Consider the following 23,391-nt stretch of genomic DNA (forward strand, 5'->3'; position numbering starts at 1 on the left):
TAATAATAATAATAATAATAATAATAATAATAATAATAATAATAATAATAATAATAATAATAATAATAATAACATATTTCACGCTATAATATATTGCGTGTACCAAATAACTTGAAAAAACAACGCCAAAGCCTAGGACCGATTTTTAGTAGATCAGTACTGCAGTTTGTAAAATAAAATAAAAACAAAACAAAAAAAACATTTAATATATCGATGATTTTGTTTTGTCTATCAAAGTTTATAGGATGTGAATTTGGCTGATTAAAACAGGCGTAGCGAATAATTATCATAAAGGTATTTTAAATTTCTTTAAACTTACCTACTAAATAATTTTGTGAGGATTTGCAGAGAAGTATGTTTCTGTATGTTTTCCTGTGAGACAGGTTGAGGTTAAACCATCTGTGCTCATGATGTTTCTGGCTGACTGCCTGTAACTCTTATATTCTCCGTCGTAATAGTGTTTGGTCAGTATGTATATAAAAAACACACTAGTAGGCCTAGTAGGCCACTAGCTATAGAAAAAAAATGTCATAATAGATGTGTGTGTGGCTATTCATAAGCGCAGACCAGCTTTAGCTCCTATGTGTTTCAAATGTAATAGTCAGACATACAAAAAGATGAAGGTATAAGGAAATATTTTTAGAAACACTCATCTACTCCCTGCGCGTTGATTTTTGTGTTGGTTGTTTTGTTTTACATCAATGATCAAAATCATCAATGATCAAAAAAATACAATACACATCCAGATAGCATTTTATAATGTTAGTATTAAAGATGGATTGTGCCATCAGTTTATTATTATCATTATTGTTATTATTCTTTATTATTTTTATACTAAAGAATCCTTATAAATTTTCTGTATTATTATTTAAGCCTATTTCTAACAGGTTAGTCAAAGTTACATACATAATGGGAAAATAGCCCTTCCTTTTTTTGGATGAGCGGCAGGTTTTGGAAATTTTACTTTTTTTATATAGTTTTAACATTTTTATAGAATATAATCGCTGTAGGCCTTTTTATCGACAGGCGAGAGTGTAAAATTAAAGAAACGTCATTTTTAAAGGCTGTAGAGTTTGAGTATTTCTAATGGGATTCAGTTGATTAAAACGGGAAATTTATGCGCATGTTGCATAAAATATCGGCTTTCTTTTGGACTTATGGCTGTCCGTTTCGTCCTCAGTGCATATTCATATTTCCGCTTTGCTTTATTTGCTCTTACTGCAGGCCCAAGGACGCGGAAATTGAAAAAATCCAAAAGCAGCAAAGAGGACAAACGGCCTCGGACGGCCTTCACGGCCGAGCAGCTCCAGAGGCTGAAGACGGAGTTCCAGGTGAACCGCTACATCACGGAACAGCGGCGGCAGTCTTTGGCCACGGAGCTCAACCTCAACGAATCTCAGATCAAAATCTGGTTTCAGAACAAGCGAGCCAAGATAAAAAAGGCCAGCGGCTTTAAGAACGGCCTGGCGCTGCAGCTGATGGCACAGGGACTATACAACCATTCCACCACAACCATCCAGGAGGGCAAAGAGGACAGTGACTGAGGAGCTGAGCTGTTGATTGGACACTGCTTCTGATCCTCTCCTTAACATTAACTGACTCTTCTTAGAGGAGGCAAAAAGACTAGTGACACAAACCAAAGATTTTCAACAGGACATCTGTTAAAATGATGCAGCTCATGTTCAGCTTCAGGTCCCACAGAACCCAGGAGAATAGTCCAGTTTGGCAGCAACAATCCTTACACGTTGGACACTAATAGTCCTCTAGGATGGTTGGATGGACAAGAGAAGATATGCAGCCAATTCACTGAAAAAGCTGCAACTATCCAGAGGGGCCATTGCCTTTTCACAATCAGCTGTAAGCTCAATGTTTTTTTTATTATTATTGTTAGGTTTGTCCATGTTAAGATTACTGCTGTTAGTACTTGGATTATCTTAATCCAGCACCATTTAGAAATTATTTCAGTTGGACAATAAAAAAATCCCAATAAGCCTAATAAGATATAGCCCTACAAACGTCAAAACTAAACACGAACTGCTAAATTAATTAGGCTACCAGTTTATTGTTTAGAAATAATACATTATTTGGCAGAGAGTTAAGTTACAGTAACAGATAGCCTACTAAACAAAACGCTAATGCTCATCATTTGAAAAAAAAAAAAATAAAAAAATTATAGGTTCTGTTTGTAATTTAAATGTGAGTATTACATAATTCGTTTAAACTTTAATGTAGCTAATATTGTATGCCAATTTATACAATTATTTTCCATAACGCAAGAGGTTCGGATCAGGACTGTTGTAGAGATACAACTACAGAAAGATAAAGCCATGTTTGCATTCAGGCTAAATCTTTCCAAATAAACAGTTTTACGTTCCATCAAATATATTCATAGCAAGCCCGTTTTTTTCCCCTCAGTGAATGAAACTGAATAGTCATTAAAACTGCAAGTGTCTGCTTAGAAGCGGAGGTCTCGGCTCATCTGTGGGAGAGGTGAGCTCACTCCGCGGAACGCGCCGCTATCAGAGATGTTGAAAGCGTTGCAGAGCATGAAATTATCTTCTCTCTACATTCAGCCATTTCATCAGCTGCCATCCAAATTCACGCTTTGAACACAAATATGCTGCGATTATGGCGTTCAGCTTCCCTGCTGTCCGGGCTTAAGGTCTGCTGTCGGGAAAACAAAGAAAAAAAGAAACACCCATTACGGGTAATTGGAAATTAAGCGTTTATTTTACAAAATATATCAAGTCGTTGATGTCTGGACTGCTTATGCATTATCTAATAAAAATAATTTCAAATATTTAAGCCATTCATATTTTATTTTAAATGTTTTAATACTGTTTTTTGATGTTGTGGTTGTTTCAGTTCAGTCAAATATGGAGTCAACAGATATAAGCCTACACATCGCAGGCCTATTCAAACACCTCAATTGAAACAACACAAAATAAGTCTTGTTTGTTTAAAAAAATCTAAGAAGATTAATTTTCTCACCAGAGATGGCCATTTATGAATGTGTGTGAATGTAGACATGAAGATGCTGCCTCAATATGCTCACATAGGCTACATGCACATCCCACACTTAGAAATAAAAAACTTAAACGTTTTGAATGCAATTATTCATGCAAACATTTTGGATATTTATGATACAAATTTGTAAAAGCTGTCATACATATAAGATGTAAATACGGTATGAATTGTTTTATAGCAGGTGCAGGTAACGGTCCTGTAAATGTCAGCCAATGTAACACTGAGCTTGATGCTTAACAGATGAATATGACTTATGTTCTGCAGAAGTGGCTGTTTATAATAAAACATATTTTCCTTAGTAAATGCATTTGTGCTTGATTAGAAAAGATATACACATCTACCAATGAATTCTTAGGGATACCAAATTTTCACTCCTGTGTATGTATCTCTATCTACTCATCTATAAGCCATTTTCTACTTTATGCCAGGGTTAGTCTGCAGGGTTAGGAGACACTTGTCATTGAGCCTTGACTGAAAAAAGGTGCCAGTTTAGGGGATGGTCACAACTGTCATCAATTTAACAAGTTAACAAGTATAATGAAGCCTGTTTTGGCATTTACTTATTCATATGTAGTTACTTTAACACAATTGCTTTATGTCCTAGCATGCTAACATAAAACAATTATGTTAAAGTCACTAAATATCAGTAAATGTCACAAAAGCTTGCATTATTTTTTTCTGGGTGTGTGTGTGTACTTTTTTAAAATGCTAACCTTTTTTGCAAACACATTTTAATGCACTTGTGCATTGAAATTGATATTCAATGTTTTTGTTACATACCTGATCAACAGTAACTGTACACTAGCTATAGGTTTGTTGGTGTTATGGTTAATTCAAGTTGTCTAGTTGGACGCCACGCGGGCATATATTTAAGATTTGAGGGGATTTTATTAGCATTTCACACACTTTGAAACGAGGTGCCAGGGGCATTGTTATTTCTGTCTCATCCACATAAGCAAAGCAAGACAGTTCATATACATTTATCGCATCTTTAGTGCAGGGTACAAGTCACTTTCGTTTCTGTCTTATAATTTTAGACAGAGGGTTTAGAATTGACAAATTACCCTCTCAATGTAAGGGGAGCTTTTACAACCTAATGTTTTAAAGAAATACAGAAAATTCTGAAGCCTATGAGCATACATAGGCATGTTAAGGGGATTATGATCTCATCAATATCAACCTTTGTGCAATAAGTGTCATAAAAAATAAAATAAATGAAGAGTTCTGTGTTGATAGCCGGCATCCATAAATCCAGTCCAGTCCCTACAAACCAAAAGTCCCTGATCAGCTAACCTAAGACCTCTGAGGGAATAGTCAGTGAGGCCAGTACCAAAACCTTTTATTATAGACATCAGTCTAAGGGAATGACTGATATGTACGGGGAGAAATTCTTTGGGCCCATCTGGTTTTCTCTTATATGGCAATTAAACACACTCCAAATCAGAAATTAGTTGAAGTATTATTTCAGCTTTAGAGATGAGCTTCTCCAGGGAATAAAAAACACCAGACATGAATGGGGTCAGCAGAGTTGCATCCTCTCCAGGGCAGCATAACTTGCTAAAGAGGCTGGAGGGTGGCTCCAGCTTAGTTTTATAACCTCTGGTGTGTCGATGGAGCTGCAAGGCATGCTTGGAGCCGTAGTTATTGTTTGTTTACTTTGACACAATAGGCACCAAGAAAGCAAAAAAAAAAATTCTGGGCATTTAAACACTTGATAATTTTAATAGATATTTCTGATTTGCAAACAACTATAAATGGAGATGGAATATGATGCAACAATGTGTAAGGTTAGACATTTTTCAAGTATATCTAATAATGCGTTTTCCTTTACTTTATGCTGGCTTTCTAGATGTTTCTGATATTTTGGATTATAAAACCCCTATTTATAATAACCCCAGGTTCACACTGATTGTGTTCCGTATATGGTGATGACCTAATAATGACCCGCAAACCATGTCATACTACAATCCACATTGGTTGCTTGTTTGATTCCTTCATGCATCCTAGAATATCTTAAAACTAGGATGTTTACAAAAGACACATGTGGTAAACATGAGCTTGATCACTCCTCAAGCCTCCCACAACTCACCATCCAAGTGAACCTTTTCCAGTTACCCCATGACATGAACAGAGACCATGCACCAGAAGGAGGAGGAAATAAGTAGGAATAAGTGGAACTGGGTCCCCCGTTAACCAGGGCTTTGCTGGGATCCGAACTATGCTTTGTGTGGGTCAGCAGTGTTTCAGTAACAACTGGATTTTTGTGGGATTTTGTGCAATTCATATAAACTCAAATTAACAGTGTCTCCAGTGGCTCTTTACCTATGTGCTTTTGTTTAGTGTTTTCACTTACAGTTTAGAGAATCAAAGCAATAATCCAGTAAAGCATTACTTTACTGAACCGAAATTGGGACCTCTGATTTTATGGACTTCTAAAGCCAGACTTTGTTCCATCTAAGCTACTACTAGTACAGTAGCTCTTAAAATCCCACCTCTGGGGAAAAGGAGAACAAGGAGAGAATGTAAACAAAATAAGGGCAGGCAGACCAAGCTGTGTGCGAGACTACAGGCTAACCCACACAAACTGGTTCTTGCTTGTCTCCTCCTAGCTAACACTGGATCCCTAATTTTACAAGATTAATTTAGGATCGTCTCACAAATGATGAATAGCTGCCTCACAATCAATAGTGAGATTTGGCTGGAAAGCAAGGCACTCTTTGTTCTGGGACTCTGTACCATGTCTGTTTGAGAGAGAGACACTCTTCTTTCTATAAAGATGGTTGAAATATGGTGAGACCTGTGATTATTAACTGATTATCTTTTTTGGACTCTGTGTATATTAATTGAGAATTGCGTTACTGATGTTTTTGTTGCAACTTGTGGGGTTTCACTGTTTTTTCTTTTGTGGTTTTTTTTTTCTTATTGTAGTATTTTGTATATTGTTATCCTGATGTTGGCTGTGCCTGAGAAATAAAATGGGATAAAAATTAGCTTGTATGTAAATCTTGTTTATGCAATACATTTTTTGTGCAAATAAATTACAAATAAATAAATATTAAACATATATTTATTTGCAGAGAATTTAAAAACTACCATTAAAACACATGCAAAAATATAAATTTTTAAAATTCTAATGTTTTCTCATTCATTTCTGCAAGATCCGTTCTAACTTTACAATGTTTTCTTGGATAATATTTAAATCATTTTAGCTCTCCTACCTTACAAAGACCTAACCTAATACATTAACATTACATTGTGAACATGGAGCCAAATGATCAACATTTTTAAATGTCTCAGACTTGGCAGTACAACTATAATTAGAACCAAGGTTTCTTTCTCATTCCATTTCTCCTAGTGATGCTGCCTTTTGTCCTGGCTGCTTTCTTGTTCCTTCTTGCCATTTCACTTCAAAACAAAGCATTCTCTCTGGCCCAGTCTATCTACCTCATGTTGCATTCAAAACAGCCAGAAATCAGAACACCCTGCTCATACATTTACAAATGTCAAAAGTCTCAATTCCCAGGTTGCCTGCAGGGATGCCAAGGCTTTGTTTGCCACCCCAGTAGATCTGCTGCTGTGAAGGTGCAAGAGAGACTTCTTTTGTTTCACCTTAGCAAGAAATCAAGCAGCTATTAAGAACCTGTGCAGTTTGCTTATTTGCTCATCTAATCCTGAATGTCAAAAACAAGGGGAAAGGAGGAGTATAAATACCTTGGAGAATAAATACCGGTAGTATTGTTTAAATAAAAACATTGGGTTTCCTGTGAAGTACTGTGCCGCCTTCTTCTCTTTCTTTTCTCTTTGTCCTTGGGTGATTAAAGCTAGTTACCTGTTAGCTTTGTTAGCCATTTGTTTAAGTGGGGATCACCCCCACTAATGTGGCCCAGCCAGAGCGAGGGTAGTTGATGTCCTGTAGCTATCTATGGAACTCCATTAATTCCAAATTCCCTTCAGAGCTGTTTATTTCATATTTGCTGCCTGTTTGATGGTTAATTATTCAATGTTTAATTAAGCAAGACTAGCCAGATTTGTCAATTTTGAATTGGTTTATATTTCTTCTCTGAGTAGTTTAGTGTGTTGTTGTAGTATTGTTGAACAAAATACTTTTTTGTACTGGAATAATTTCTTTAATAAACTTTCGAGTAAATTAAGTGTGGTTTTCTCTTTTTCTTTCATTTGGTTTGCTAGTATATCCACTATTGTATGAGGTAAAGGAAAACTTCTTTTAACTTTTTTTTTTCAACAGCATAGATGCTGATATTACACTGCTCAACAATAGATGTAGTCCACTCCATTATAAAGAAAATTTGTTATACAAATGGTGGGGGAGGGATTCCAGACATTTCTAAAATCAAATACACAAGAAATTAACATGATTTTTGAAACATTGACATTTGTTAGTGTTTACAAAGTTGGTATTTTTTGACTGGTTTTACTTAACTGGTGAATAACACATGACAGGACTAGAACAATTATTCATTTTTGATTACCTGTGTTTCAATCTGTTATGGTGTTTAGTAAACTTTCCTTTGTGTTTTAAACTGAAGAGGTGTCACTATCATTTTATAAACCAGTAGCAACATAGTTTGAATAATTGTCGTAAGTTGGAGTTCTCACCCTGAGAGGACTAATGTTCCATCTTGGGGGCTCTATTTTATACAGTATTTTAAATTGTTCAGTTGTCCAATTGCATCATTTTCAATAGTGCCCCTTTAAATGTTGATTTAAAGGGGCACCAATGGAATTGGATAGGATAAATGTTGATTATAACATATCTGATAACAGATATAACACTGATTATCACTTTACTCTCCATGTTTACTTAATTGATTTCATAACAGCATTGTATGATAGTGCTGGATTTTCTTTTTCCATAATTTCTTCCACCTATGATGGACATTTGCGTCTGCAAGGCCTTGCAGGGGAGCCAGCCATTCTCTTGTGTCACTGCTCTGCATGGTCGATCACGGAGGTCCGCCCTTAGACATTGGCTGCTGGGGCCCAACAGGGATTCAGTCTGCCCCTGTGGAAATATTAAGGAAGTAAAGCTGCCCAGTATTTGTCTTGTGCCAGCAGGGAAGGTGAAAGGACAGAGGGCCAAGACAAAGGGGAGGAGGATGAACGCGAGGCACAGTGCTCTGAGCCTTTCAGTGGAAAGGATCTGTCTAGACATTAATGTTTTAAAACAGAGTTTGAGCTTATTGTAATATGCCTTTGAAAAAAATTACCACAAGGTCCTATCCTTTGTAGGATGGGAAAGGAAGTGTTCTGTGAACGTTGGGAGGAGCTGGAATAGTCAGACTCAGTGATCCAAAGCAAAACTAGAGCTCGACCTTGCTGATGCGTGATGGCAGAAAATTTAGAAGACATTTCCACCATAAGTAAAGATCACTATTTGAGTCATGATTTATGCGGTTCATTTTTTCTAAAAAGGTTTACCTCTACTAATCGAACGTTTAATAGATGTGAGAATTTAAGTTTAAAAATAGTTTACAGCAAAATCGTATTCATTGCTTACCTGATATATATGTAGTTGAACTTTTATCAATTTTCTTAAAGGGGCTTTGGAAATTTGAAATTTGGACATGGTGGATGGAAAGATTTTGGCTATTCTCTGATGTGACTTTGTATTTTCTTAAAAAATCTACAAGGAGAGAAACTGAAAGAGCTTGAAGGCTGTACTATGAGAATGGGTTCCTGTTCCTCCATTCTTTTTTAAGAATTAATCATACCATGTAGGCTTCCACATAGTATGGTTTGATAGTATTGTTCCTCAGGTACAGGTATTATAAGGCGTAAACTTCAAGGAGAAAAAACAATTATATTACAATAGAATACTACAGGTATAAACACTGTATTTCTATGGGTGTACACCTTACATCCATTATATTGTTTGTTGGGTATTTGACATAGTCAAATGATAGTATTTTTGTTTTTAATTTTGGAATGCTTTGGCTTAGCTTCAATTTTTTATGTTGGATTCAGCTTATTAATGCCCACCCTACAGCTTCTGTTCTCACAAATGGAGTAGTAGGCGTATTATATGAACTCCAAAGAGACACTAGATATCACTGCCAATATCATTATCAGCCCTTGTAAATTGATATTGTACGCTGGTGATATTTTTCTGTTTATATATGTTCCTACTCTGCTTCCATCATTACATTATCAATACATTTTCTGATATTCTGGTTATAAGGTCCATTTGATGCAGTCAGAGACCCTTATATATCAGTGCTAATTGCTCTATTTTGAAATGAACTTTGAACCATTATTAGAAAGAACTACAGTAAATTTGAAGCTTCGAAACAAACTATATTTTTCCATCTTTCGTAATGTAAATGTTACTAAAATGGTCTGTACTGGCAAATGTAACACTCTACTACAGACTATACCAGAACACATTCCTATAACATGTTTTAAACAATTTGATGAAATAAAAAGAGAACAAATATGTTATATATTTTAATTCAATCTCCACCTAATTATATCTACTGGTACTTGGTATAGTCCTAACCTAGTAAATGAGTATGGTTCATAAAAATATTTTGAAACCCTGCTGAGAAACTTGAGCTGCCAGGATCTCTGGAAATAATTCTAGGCTAGGCTCCCCCAAGTTTTCCTCTAGCAGTGCAATATATTAGAGAATAATAAAAAAAAAAACATTGTGGGCAAGATGCCTTGGTTTTTTTTATAGAATGCTGCTAATATTAGCATAACCTTAACTCTCTTAAGTCTCTTAAAATATCTTGGGAAATAGATTTAAACCTTGGTCTTACAGAGGTATGCAGTTCATAAAAACTAAAACAAGACTGGAGAAATTTAAGACCCCCCACAGAATATATTGGACACCCCTTACTCTGCGCAGGGAAGGGTTTGTTGGACCTGTCAGGATGATTGCGGCACAGTGCTGCATATGCCGTGGGGGTGCCCATAAATCCAGGATTATTGGTCATTAGTACATAATATGTAAAAAATAATAGTTGGTCAGAATATACCCTTTTGTAATGGGCCATACCTTTTTGATGAACTACTTCCCTTCCTTATTTCCACAGTGGATGCAGACAACCAGCAGAAGTGGAGGGATCATCTGTTTTCACTATCTCATTGGTAAAGCTCTGTGGTTCATCAGCATTAGAGTGACCATCTTATAGATTTGTTATACAAGCTTAATGAGTACAACAGAAAATGGTAGTACTACTTCTAATACATGAATACATTGGCATGTCCTGTTCCAATTTGAAATAAATGTACTTACTTTAATACTTTAAGTATTTAATATTTCCTGTTTTTTGGCATTGAAAGCAAAAAGGTATGCATATGTGTCTATATTGATGTGAGGATTGAATGAGTAGTAGAGAATTTCATGATCTGTATGATCTGCTTGAATTCTCTCTGCAAAGTGTCTTTGGTCTTGTGAATTGGAGCTATAGAAATAAATGTATTAATTCTCAAAAGTGTTAGCTAGGAGTCTGCTGGGTAAAGAAGTAGTTGATGAAAAATTACAGTTTTGTTTATATGTGGTTGTTAGGGGAAACTTATTACAGTTATGAAATTTTTTGGTGTGTTGTTTGAGTGATTAGTAACAGAAAACTAATGTTTAATCGGTTCAAGCCCCAGTTTTCAGTGTTATTGTGTCCTTGGGCAAAACACTTCACCTGCATTGCCTACTGATGGTTGTCAGAGGGCCCGGCTGCTCCGGTTTACGACAGACTCACTTCTGTCAGGGATTTAACTTGCCATCATCACTGTGTGTGTGTGTGTGTGTGTGTGTGAATGTAATGTATAGCGCTTTGGTCAGATCTGAAAAAGCATCATACAAGTACAGGCCATTTACAAATTCAGATTATTCTAAGTTTGGAATTGAGTAAAACTAAATAAAATGGTCACCTTTCTTGCTTGTAACTTTACTGATATATAATTATCACTTTCTGTGTGATGTACAACCTTATTCTTTACCTGAACGTATTTTATCTCATTTACTGCTTCAGATCTCCCCTTCTACACCACCCTCCAAAGTCCCCAATAACATGACGATAAAAGGCCTATTAGATTCAGGGTTGCAGGGCTCATTAATACCTAATTAGATCATTGTTAAGAGTGCTGGTGTTCTCGTAGTTGGATGGGAGACGGGAGAGACTGACTGACAACATAAGTGATGCAGGGCATTATGCTGAATTGAATAGCTGAACCCAGTCTACCTTGGAGAGGTCAGAGCACCAAAGGCACAGATTGAAGACACACTACCAAGGGAGATATACTGACTAAAGAATGCTTTCACATTGAAATTAGGAGGAGTGCTCCATCTGCTTCTGTTACTGGTACAACAGTGACCCCCATCCCTCTCTACACACCCTAAAACCTCCACCTACATTTCTAACATCAAGTACAAAAAGATGAACACAGAAAAAGATCAAATTGATTAATTCAGATGATAAACCGGACACTTTCAATTCAGTTGATAGCAAAAAATTATTTACTGCAATAGAAAATAACAATATTAATAAGAATCTTTTTTCTCATATAAAAGATTCTGTGTGGTTACTAATTTTCCAAGGTTCTCTGTGTGGAAATTCTGGATGCATCAAGCATAAATCAAGCTTAAGACTTAAGACCTGTCACCTTCTTACAGTACAAAGCACTTTACGGACCACACTGACGACAAAGTTAAAGGCCCATCAGAACCCTCTAATGACCATTTACACCCACCAGGCCAATCCAGTAGGAGGAATCAGAGCCACCTTTTTGTTCCCCCTTTGACAGCCATCTTAGATGTAGTCTTCAGGATGAAAACTGTTATTAGTTTTAGTTGGATTTTAGTCATTACGAAGTGTGATAGTTTTAGTGGTATTTAGACGACTAAAACTGATAAAGATTTTAGTCATTTTTTGTCTCTGCCTGACGTAAAAAATCCCTTTGTCTAACTATCAATGTTTCATTTCTCCCAGCTCAAAAGAGGTGATACTAAACCTTCTTTGATTTGTACCCAAAGGAATCCCTAAATTATATCCAAATGAAATATTTCATTGCATACTGTTTATTTTTGGATAAAGGAGCCAGGTGAAATGGTACATAATCTTTGAATATTACTTTATCATAGTTCTCATTTCTAAATATTTAAATATGATATAAATGTTTCCTTGAATGAAGGGGATTCCCAGCATGGGTAAATCCAGCGGTCTGGTGAACTGGAACAGGAAACTCTAGGGGATCACAGTGATGAGTTCAAGGTCCGTAGGGAATTTGATCGAAGTATATGAATGGTTTAGTTTTGACTCACAAGGAATGGTTCTTGGTTGATCCTTGGGTCCAATTTGAGGGGGAATAGTCCAGAGAAAATGGTTACTAGCTGGAGGGCGGACAGACAGACAATTGTGGTCCTAAGGAGCAGCGGAGCAGACTGTCACTTTGTTCCTGACGTGAACGGCGTTCAGATAAGGAGTACTCACTCAGCGTGACGAGAAAGTTCCTTCCTAGGATAGAAGGACCTGACTTATCCAGAGGACTTGTGCAAAAAAAAATAAAAAATAGATAAATAAATAAATAGCTAAATAAATATATGAGCTCCAAATAGCGAGGTGTTGGTATAATACATGCGCAAAGTAGATACAAGGTTATTATGAAAAATTAAATAGATCTAATGTTATGTTGGTCCATCTTTTAATGTTATGTGTTTCTGTCTTTAGTGTTATGTTTGTCCGTTTTTTATGTTGTGTTTTTCCGCCTTTATTGTTACATTTGTGCGTCCAAAAGATAATGAAACACCGTTTAGAGGGAGACAGGCTGAACCTGCAGGAGCAAAGTGGGGGGGTCAGTGGGGCGGTGACTGCAGGCTCACTCCAGCTAACAGCCTTCCTCCTACTCCTGATTGGTCTCCAACAAATCTAGGTCCTAATCATATATCAAAAGAGAAAAACCCGCCAGAGAGCTAATCTAGTCTTGCCATCCATGGTGGTGATTGAACTAGATAAACCACCACTATGTTGTAGCGTAAATGGGTTGCTATAGCAGCTATTATGCATAGAGTTGACTTCAGCTTAGCAGCAGCATCTGAACTTTTTAAACCACAAAACTACAAAAGACTTGCTCTTTTGCTGAACCACTCATACACTGTTTGAGCAATCGTTGAGGAAAAGTTATTAACGGACATACCTTCCAGACTGATGGTGGGACAATAAGTACTTTAGATTATAACAGAAACTGATGATACAACAGACATAAGAAAAGTAACGAATAAAACATGTAACTTGATAACCTGGAAAAGATTGATTACATTAACTGGCATCTTCTAATACTGAACATGCTGCCCAGTGCATGCTGGGAAAACTAACCTCTGCTGTCCCAACACACTACAATATTGTAGCGGCGGGATGAAGAGGTGCAATATGGGGCACTGTTTAATTCCTTGTTATTCTGTTTGGTTGTTGCTCATGTTGTTCATTGTTTGCATTTGTCTCAGTTCATGTTTTTGTGGGGGTGTGTGTTGAGAGCATATGAGTTTCACCCTGAATGATAAGGCTGTTGTGTTTACTCAAGTCTTGTGCCGCATCACAGGCAGAGTTTTGACGACAAGTAAACACAGTGGATGAGCAGCCAACTAAGCCTGATTGAGTATAACACTCACAGATGTAACAACACAAACCCTGAACCTTCCAAATATAAATAAAATTAGTTTTCCACAGGAGAGCGGATTGTGGACATTTATAACTCAAAAATATATAAAACAATGTTGTTGGCCGATTCTATATGTGAGCCAGAAGAAACATTTTCTTTCCAAGCCACAGGACCCCCACGAAGGCATCCAGGAGGTTTCCGAGGAGGCAGGGGCAGTCCTAGGGGCCGAGGGGGCTTCCAGCCCAGACCAGTAAAAGCAGACCAGGAATGCTGTAATTTTGGGTCATCCGACCATTGGTTTAGGGAGTGTGCCAAACAGATACAATCAGCTGATCTGCAGGGCAGGTCAAGAGTCCACAGGGCAGTTCTTAATCTGAGGTGTGATTAGGTGCTAGAGCAAATGAGAATCAGCGGCAGTGTTGGGCAAGCTACTTGTCCAGTGTAGTGAGCTAAGCTATCAGTTACTCAACAATAAATTAAGCTTCACTACACAAAAGCTACCACCTAAAGAATTATAGCAAGCTAAGTTACACTAATGTGTTAAAAGTAGCTTAACTACATCGAAACTACTTAATGTTGTACCAACCTAATGTCAATTCAAAATGAGTCTGATGCACTGGTTAAAATATTTATTAAACATCATCCAATGACATAACACAGTGTAAAAATTGCTTTATGATCAGCGTGTTAAAATAATACTGAAGTAATTACTAGTAGACACAAAAATGAACAATCTGCTCTTATTAGAACCAAATTAAAGGTACTATGTAGTGTTCTACACATCGAGACATGGCTATGAGTTTGCATTCAATGGACATCTCTAGGGAAAACAAAACCCTACAAAAAGCATCTTATTTCTTTAGGGTCTCCCTTAGAGAAAACTTCTTCAGACCTCAATTAAACAGTCGATTCAAGTAACAAATGAAACTGTTTACAAAAAAGGTGAAAAAATAAAGAAGCTAATTAAGATATATATATACATTTATGTCTCAATGTATAATTTAATTTCTACCAACATATTTATTCATTGTATTTTGGGGGGTAATTAATTGAATGCTTATTTATTTATTGAGCATGTATTAATTTATGTATTCATTTTTATACATGGGAGAGCTGTTCCTCCATACCTAAAAAATCTTATCTGTGCAAATAAGCCTTAAAACATCTGAACACGTACTTTTTATCAGAGGATTCAACAAGTTTTAAAATCTCTGGCTGCTCTTCTCGCTCTGCTCCTGTCTCCTCCTCCATCCTGTGTGTGTGGCTCTGTGTGTCTGCGTGTATCTGTGTGTGTCATTCTTTGAGTTCCACTGCAATTTTCCCCACTCAGGGGGGAATGAAGGCTGTATGTGTATAGTATATAGTAATGGTGTTGCAACAAAATCCTTCTGTGTTTTATGCACTATGCTTACTAACTCTACTCCAAATAAAAGAGAAAAGCGAACTTATGCAAAATGCTAGAAGCACATTGTTAGATCCACAGGATGAATCTCCGTTAGCTGATCTATACAACACTGTGAATGTGTGCTTAACCCAAGATGAAAAGTTTGCAAAACAGTTTCTGAAACAGGAAATTACGATCATGGCTACACAAAATATGTATACAGAAAGAAGTCCGTTATTTAGGCCATGTTATTTCAGAAGAAGGTAAAAAGATACAGGAAGAAAACTGCAATAGCAAGTGCGCCTAAGCCAGTAACTAACCACAATAAGTGGTTATGATTATTAACCCTATCACTGCCCAACAGCAATGATGAACTGCACAGCAGCATTTTATACCCAGCTATTGTGGTATCTAAGCAAGAGCTGTCAGTCTGGTAAAGAATCTGGTTGCTATTTAAAGTTGTAAAGGTTAACTTTTTTTGTAACATAAAACTGACTGAAAATAAACTAAAACTTTTTAAGTTTTAGTCAACTAAAACTGATTAAAACTATCACATATTGTAAAGACTAAAATGCGACTAAGACTAATAATAGTTTTCTTCCTGAAGATGAGTACTAAATCTAAGATGCTTGTCAAAAACAACACTGCTCCCTACAAATATTTAATTCTTTGCAAATGAATGTCCCTTATTCTTTAATTGGATTCCCCTCAAAATGACATATGTTTGTGTTTTTAGCACCTAATGTGTCTGAAGGAACTAGTGAATGATTTTCTTTTTGTTTTCAAAAAACTACAACACTCTCCTGATTAAATTAGAAAATCAACAATGTCATTGTCATTGAAAGGGTGGAGACAGGATACCAAGTTTATGCTCGAGAGAGAATGTTACTACAGTAACAGAAACAGTAACTCTCTTCATGAAACAGAAAATTTAGAGTTTCTTTGATTTCAGGTTTTTAAAACTCTGTAAACCTGCTTTGTGAAATGCCGTTGGTTATTATTGGTCTAGTTTAGGTAATGTCCGAGGTGCCTTAAAAACATGCCATGGCTCGAACTCTTCTGGAAGAGAACATGTCCCCTTAGTTTTTATCCAATTTTGAAATTGTTACTGCTTTTATTTCCTAAAGTTCTTCAAAAAGTTGTATCAATACAACTTTATAAACTACAGCAGTCTTTTTCAAGTTCACAGCATCATATTGGACATGTTACTTTGAAAAAACAAACCAGTAATACTTACAAGTTATTTCACTCAAAAAGTAACTGAGTTAGTAATAACAGTTACTGCATGATGAAAGCAAAAAGTTACTGAGCAAACTAACTATGCAATACATTTGATTATCTGTAAAGCCAGTGCATTTAGTCAACCTTCCTGGAACTGGAACATTAAATACCACAGTGAGCTCAGTCAAATGTAAGAAGTCTGATATCGGATCAAATTTACTAAATAACTATAACAATGTTCACAACATGATTTTGGTTGGTGTCCAGGCAGAAATGAGTTAAGACACTGATTAACATCACTAGACGCCCTGCTCATCTAATCTAATCTAATCTGATGCTCGCAGAGTATTGGTCGGGTTGCTAGCCTAGTGTGTTGTGTAAAAGTGTGAGACCATGCAAGAGGCTTTTTTGGTTGGAATTCATTTAGATTAGAGTTGCACTCTAAAGGCGTCCATTCTCCCAGCTCTGGGCAGCAGCAATTACTTTAAGGGAGTCTTTTTAAATAATGCTGATTTTGTTAAGAATACAATCATAAGCACTTTCTGAATTATCAATATATCCTTAGATATTGAGGAAGCAATGAAGGAAATAAAATAATGAACTGATTGTTCATTATTTTATTGGAGGCACTTAGATCTCAATATGCAGGTCTGCTAGTGTGAGGTAGTTTGGTCGAGGATTAATAAGGTGAACCAAAAAAAAAAACAGCTTCAGCCACCGGTTCCAGTTTCTCTGTTGTCTTTTATTCCGATTTTCACTCTGACAAACCTTTCTGTGCTTCCAAGAGCTCAGTGCCTATATAACCAAGTGGCAACACACCTGCACTTGAGCCTCAATTAAAAAGGTAGAAAAAAAAACAAGTCTAAACCGAGAAACAAGAATAAAATTAATCTAATTTACAAACTCATCTACATAAAGAAAGAGTCTACAAAATAAACAATGTGATACAAGATAACTCAAAAAGTTACTTTAAAGTAAAACAAACAAAGCATATCTCTAAAGGAAACCTCGTAAATGGTAAAACCCAGTAAGGTAATGAATGACATTATCTAGTCAATTTAGTAGGAAAGACTTTGACAAACAATGGTGAGTAAAAAGGAAAACAAATACCATGAATATACTTTGAAACAAAATAAACCATTTCATCCAGTAATCCAGAAGTAATAGCTTTAACCTAAACATAAATAGATTGGAACTGCAACTTAATGCTAACACAAACAAACCCGGGATGGTAAGTGTAGCAAAGTTGCAAACTAATGTTTAAATTTAAGCATTATCAGAGGAAAGAATAAGGGACAAGTAGTAAACACAAACTGAACCACTTTGTCACAGCTAGTGGTTTCTAGATTTTCTAAAAGTAGAATGGTAGACAGAGTTTTTTTGTTATCAGGCTGCTATCTTATAAAACCAACTACCAGTTTTAGTCCCTGAGGCAAACACCCTGTCTACTTTTAAGATTAGGTTTAAAACTTTCCTTTTTGATAAAGCTTATAGTAGGAGTTGTTCAAGTCATCCTGAGCTATCTCTATAGTTATGCTGCTGCAAGCTTTGGCTGTTAGACAACATAGAGACCACTCTCCATAATTTTGCTTTATTCTACTTATATTGTCTAATTTTGAATTATTTGTTAGCTCAAATTTTAACTTTATGTTCTCTCTGCTTTTTTCTCATCATAGTAGCTACGTCTGGCCTAGCACTCTGTTTAACTGTGACACCATCCTGGAGGGAGACATCAGCTGGGCTGCTGCTGTCAACAACCTCAATTATAGAGTTGGATCTGTTTTTCAGTGCTTAATCCTGTTTCTCTCATAGACATACTCAAGCAATGGGCTAAGTTTTTACTGTGAATAACTTAATGTGGTATCTTTTATCCTTTTTGACAAAATAGCAAAGCACCTCTGCTTAACTCTTTCTGTCCTACATATAGCTCCTAGATATGGAGCTAGTTTACAGTTCCCAGACTATTTCGCTTAAAAATGTTTTAAAACTATTTCTAGCTCATGATGTAATTAAAGCCAAGCTGCTCTCTGGCTTGAAGCAACAGAACAGAGCAGATAAACAACCAGAGTGCTGAGCATCCAGAGATTTGAAGCGTTGTAGCAACTTGACCACAGTTGGATCCAGGTCCGACCCAGGATCCAGATTTCTGCTTTTGCCTGATTTTGATGCCCCTAATGCCTTTGGTGTGACCGCAGCTTAAGTCTTGCCCCTCCCCAGGGGTTAGAAACAACAATACACAATGTGTGGAGACGCTGGTTGTATTTCTTAACCTGCTTCCCCCCAGGATACATTACTCTCCCTCTGCCATCTCTTTCTTTGTCCAGATATTATTTGTGTTCTCATATGTACCGTTTCTATACTGAAAAAAAAAACAGTTAAAAAGTAATAATTTCATGTGTGTCTATATAAAAGTAATAACTTCAGTATCAGCAATGATGCAAAAACTTTGCTTTCCCTAATTTACCCATACCGCAATTAGCAACTGATTTATAACTGTGTTTGACCTGAGAATGTAAGTATATTTGCATTGTATCTAAGGACTGGATTATCGGGGTTTCTATTCTTCAAAGCTTTGTTCATGTAACTCTGTGGGTTAAATAGTAGTTTTTGTAAATGTGTGTGTGTGTGTGTGTGTGTGTGTGCGTGTGTGTGTGTGTGTGGGGGGGTATATTTCCTTTGAAGGTTAATAAAGCCTGACTCTTGACAACCCCACCATGGGCCCTCAGTGCCTGGATAACAAGCTGTATGTCTGACAGGTGTGTCTAGATTGGGAATAGCTTGTTCGTTCCCCCTTCTCCTTACACAAAGAGACACATTTTCACTATAACCCAGCATTAAACACTTCTCTCATCATGTCTGTAAATGTCCCCATAAGGTGGCTCATCCATAATGAGAAGCAGGAATAAGCATGTTTGACTAAATCGCTTCATATGAAATCAACCAGAATAAAAATGGCTTTTGTTTTGAAATAATTAAAAACGTTAAAGAAAAGGAAATCTGTGTTGTTTATGCAATTAACTTTTATCTCCTAGGCCATCTTGAATGGTAAACGATCTATTGCAGACTGGTTGGAAACTGGAGTGTTTCTCTTTATTTTACAATCAATACACTAGGTTGTTTATGTTTACCATCATGTTAATTAAATGATTTTAAAAGTATTATTGGGCCAGTCAAACAAAGGAGTTTACTTACTCTGCACCGTTACTAGGGCTAGAAAAAAAAATATTTTTTAAGCTAAAATTAACTTAACAAGGGCTGCCCAGTGAATGCAGTGGGTAACACTGCTGCCTTGCAGTAGGAAGGTTCCAGGTTAGATTTCCGGGGTCTTTCTGCATGTTCTCCCTGTTCACACGTCGGTTCTCTCCGGGTACTGTGACTTCCTCCCACAAGATGACTGTTAGGTTAACCGGATTCTCTAAATTCTCTTTAGGTGTGAGTGTGCGCGTTAATGGTTGGTTGTCCTGTTTGTCTCTGTATTGCTCTGCGATGGATTAGTGACCTGTCCAGGGTGTGTACCCTGCCTCTTCCCCATTGACAGCTGGAGATAGGCACTAGAACCCCTCGCAACCCAAGCTGGGATAAGTGTGAAGAAAAATGGATGGATGAACTTGACATGGATCAGAAATCACAGACATTCATCTAGATAGAAAGTTATTAATAGAGATTTGTTTTCTCTTTGTCTCACTTTCTCTCTGGTTATACCACTATTTGCTTAGCACACTCCACTTATTGGGAAATGACATTCTGTCCTTCTCCTTATTCTTGATTAACATATTTTACATAAGGTTTATTTAGAAAGTGTGTGATGATACATCAGAGGAAAGAAGCAATGTGTCTGAATGACTCAGGTAAAAATAAACTAAAAAATCAATCTTCATAATATTATACAACTTGAACCTCATCACAGTTAAAAACAAACTGAAGAAATTCAACTCCATAATTAACTACAGCAACAAAAAAATGGGAGAAAACAGATAAAAGGAAATGGCAGCTAACTTTATTACCTTTGAGCTAAAAAGTGACTATGCTTTAATAAATGACAAAGACAAACTAAAAAAAATAATGAAAGCTTCTTAAATTAGAGTACACTATGACTGTTATTGGCATTATATAGACATCATTTGAAAAGCATATAGGAAAGCAAACATTAATCATTTCAAACTTGGCTCTCTATAAATGCATTTAGAGGGATACTGATTTAATAGTGCATTTAATTACTCTCCTAAAATGCATTTGGTTTGATTTAACTTAATCACAGACTAGTTTCAAAGCTATGTAAATATTTGTGAACATTTACAGGTGGTTTTAATAATGAAACCTGATCATATTACCAATACCTTGCTGAAGCAATATTTTATCAGCAAACCTAACCGTGATCTGCAATATTTCTTTCCCTTAAAATTTTAATTCTGGAGTCATGATTTCTAAATAGTTAGTATTTACATTTGGTCAACCTTTTAAATAGTTTGAGATTATGCTCATTTAACATGTGGATATGATCGTAATCATGATATGATTATGTTTGTATTGTGGATGGCAGAGCAGTCATGGGTGAAGCGGGCAAGCTGAGTAGTTTTTCTAACTTCACCATCTGATGGTGTCACTGATTGAGTAGAAAAACAATGTTGATGAATTCAGGCTGTGGAGCTTCAGGACAAGCAGATCAAGACAGATAATGTCAAGGGTGAGCTGAAGTGCACAAGAAATTTAATCATTTTAAAAAGCATCATCTGCATAATCTGCTGGATCCTTACATATTTATTATTAGCATGCTGCAGATGAGTCAGGATGGAGTGGAGTGCTAAAGTGACAGCAATCTTTGGAGATAATTTCTCATTGTAGTCGAATTTCTGGCTGTCCAACAAGGTTTGTTCAAGGAGGAAGTTAGGGTCAAATTCAAAACTGAAAATAGCATTAAATGTCGGGTATTAGATAGCTTCATTAAGGTAACAGCAGGTTTATATGATAGTTGTCAGGTTTAGGGAATCATTTTTAGATTATTAAGACTTAGTGTGGCTCAAGTTATCCTGAGCCATCTCTATAGTCTATGTTTGGCGTGATGCCATCCTGGAGAGAAGTATCGGCTCTGCTGCTGCCATCAACACCTTTGTTTATAGATGTTGGAAATCAGCCTGTTTTTCAGTGTAGTCCTGTTTCTCTGACTGTGACTGGCTGGATTTGCTTTCTTCATCCTCTGACAAGGGAGTTGGCTCAGAGCTCATCTGCCTTGCTGTGTGTTTCCTGGATGGGGCCGCCTTTTAGAGTTGCTTTTTGTATCTCTGCTTCTGTCAGATGGCCGCTCACACTGAGCCTGGTTCTGCCGGAGGTTTCTTCCTGTTAAAAGGGTTTTTCTTCTCTCCACTGTCGCTACAAGCATGCTTAGTTTGAGGGATTGCATTCGAGTCAATGAGTCGATGCAATCAACTTAGATAGAAAATTTTGAATCAATTTGACTGGATGATCTGGTGAACTTGTAAAGTGCCTTGAGATTACATGTGCTGTGAATTGGTGCTATATAAATAATCTGAATTGAACTGAAATATGCCAGGTTTCTGTTTTAGCCTTTTTGTTTTATTTGTCATTTAAAAATGACTGTTTCCAAGCGTTGGCAATATTTAATCCATCCCAGTCTCTTTTAATATCCCTTTCGCTCTACCACCCACCATTGCTGACAGTGAAAAAGTGTTCAGCCTGTCTGAAGTGATATCAGCAATGAACATAGAAGAAGAGGGTTTGAGGGGAGGGGTTAAAATTGATTTGACTATGGAGAATATTGAGTTCTAACAGAATAACCATCCACAGTGTGTATAATTACTTGGTATCCATGAAACCACGGACAATAGGATTTCCTAATGAGCTTAATTTGCATTGTTTCAAAAGGAAAACCCTAGAGGATAGAAAGAAAATAGTTTTTCCCAAAGCAATTTTTTTCCAGGACTTGAATTAGAGCAATAGCAGGGTTTTACCTTTTATGATCATTGTGAATATACTGTATTTGCAGAACAACACACCCACACAAAAACAGAAAAAGACATCCATGCTGTACATGTACCATGGCATGTTTAGGGATTTAATAGAAAGAGTAATCTGTAGTATTAAACCTAAATGGGGACTTTTGGCTTAGCTTCTTTACTACTTTACTGTAGAGTAAAGCGGAATAATTAAGTTACTAAGTTGTGTTTCACCCACAGACGTAATTTGGGGAGGACACGTTGGACATGTCCAGTGCTATTTTTAAAAAGTCAGTTTTGGTCCCCTGCACTTTTTACTGTCCAAAAATAATGTTACACTGCTGTACACAGACAATCGTCAAGCACAAAACAGCAGCTCAAGCTGAAGACCGCTTCCCTGAATTTAGGGCGCTCACAAGCTCCTAAATGGCCCTCCGTTTTTCCTTGTGTCACTGGCTGTCACCGCTATCACTCCCGAGAAGCTCTCTTTACCAGACATGGGCAATGTCGAGTCAACGTTTCATCTCCATGTCATGTATTGGTTCTACCCAGCCACTGAAGCAGGTGAGTCCAATCTTCACCGTGAATTAACCTGTGCAGATTGGACTCACCTGCTTAATTGGCTGGGTACATTAAATACATGACATGGAGATGACTTGTTGACTCCACATTGCCCATGTCTGCTCTTTACAAACATCCGATGCACCATTGAATCGGGTCTGTGAAAGGTCTTGTAGAAAAACATGAGTCAGTTGGTGAAGGAGTCTGCTACTGCAAATTAGGCATGTTTTCTTCTCTTGGGTCACATAATATTGAAGGGTTGTAATATCAGGTGTATTGATTTACACAAATCCTTGAACTGGTGCCATGCTTCTGGTGCATCTGCTTCTGTCTCCTTGAACCCCAGTCGGACTCGGCAGATGGCCGCTCACACCGAGCCTGGTTCTGCTGGAGGTTTCTTCCTGTTAAAAGGGAGTTTTTGCTCTCCACTGTCGCTACAAGTGAATCATTTTGACTGTATGTTCTGGTGAACTGTAAAGTGCCTTCAGATTACATGTGTTATGAATTGGCACTATATAGATAAACTGAATTGAACTGAAATTGAATTGAATGTGCAGGGCATTGTTTGTGTGTATGTTTGGTTATTATACTCACTGCCAAAATGTCTGAAAGAAAGTAAGAGAGACATAGGAG

General features: G+C 36.8%; 1 protein-coding gene across 2 annotated transcripts in view; it reads left to right on the plus strand.

Annotated features, from left to right (window-relative positions):
* LOC107100081 (homeobox protein engrailed-1-B-like) overlaps window positions 1–3,938 on the plus strand; it is a 5,265-nt gene extending 1,327 nt beyond the window's left edge. The window contains exon 2 of one of the 2 annotated variants that reach the window (XM_015398440.1): window positions 1,225–3,938. In XM_015398440.1, coding sequence (XP_015253926.1) covers window positions 1,225–1,544 — 320 coding nt within the window. In that variant the 3' untranslated portion in view covers window positions 1,545–3,938. Of the gene's footprint in view, window positions 1–1,221 lie in introns of both variants that reach the window. The other variant, XM_015398439.1, reaches the window with a different exon arrangement.
* Window positions 3,939–23,391: the final 19,453 nt, after the last annotated feature.

The sequence above is a fragment of the Cyprinodon variegatus genome, unplaced genomic scaffold (assembly GCF_000732505.1).
Source record: "Cyprinodon variegatus isolate N-32 unplaced genomic scaffold, C_variegatus-1.0 Scaffold935, whole genome shotgun sequence".
In the NCBI taxonomy this organism is placed as follows: Eukaryota; Metazoa; Chordata; class Actinopteri; order Cyprinodontiformes; family Cyprinodontidae; genus Cyprinodon; species Cyprinodon variegatus.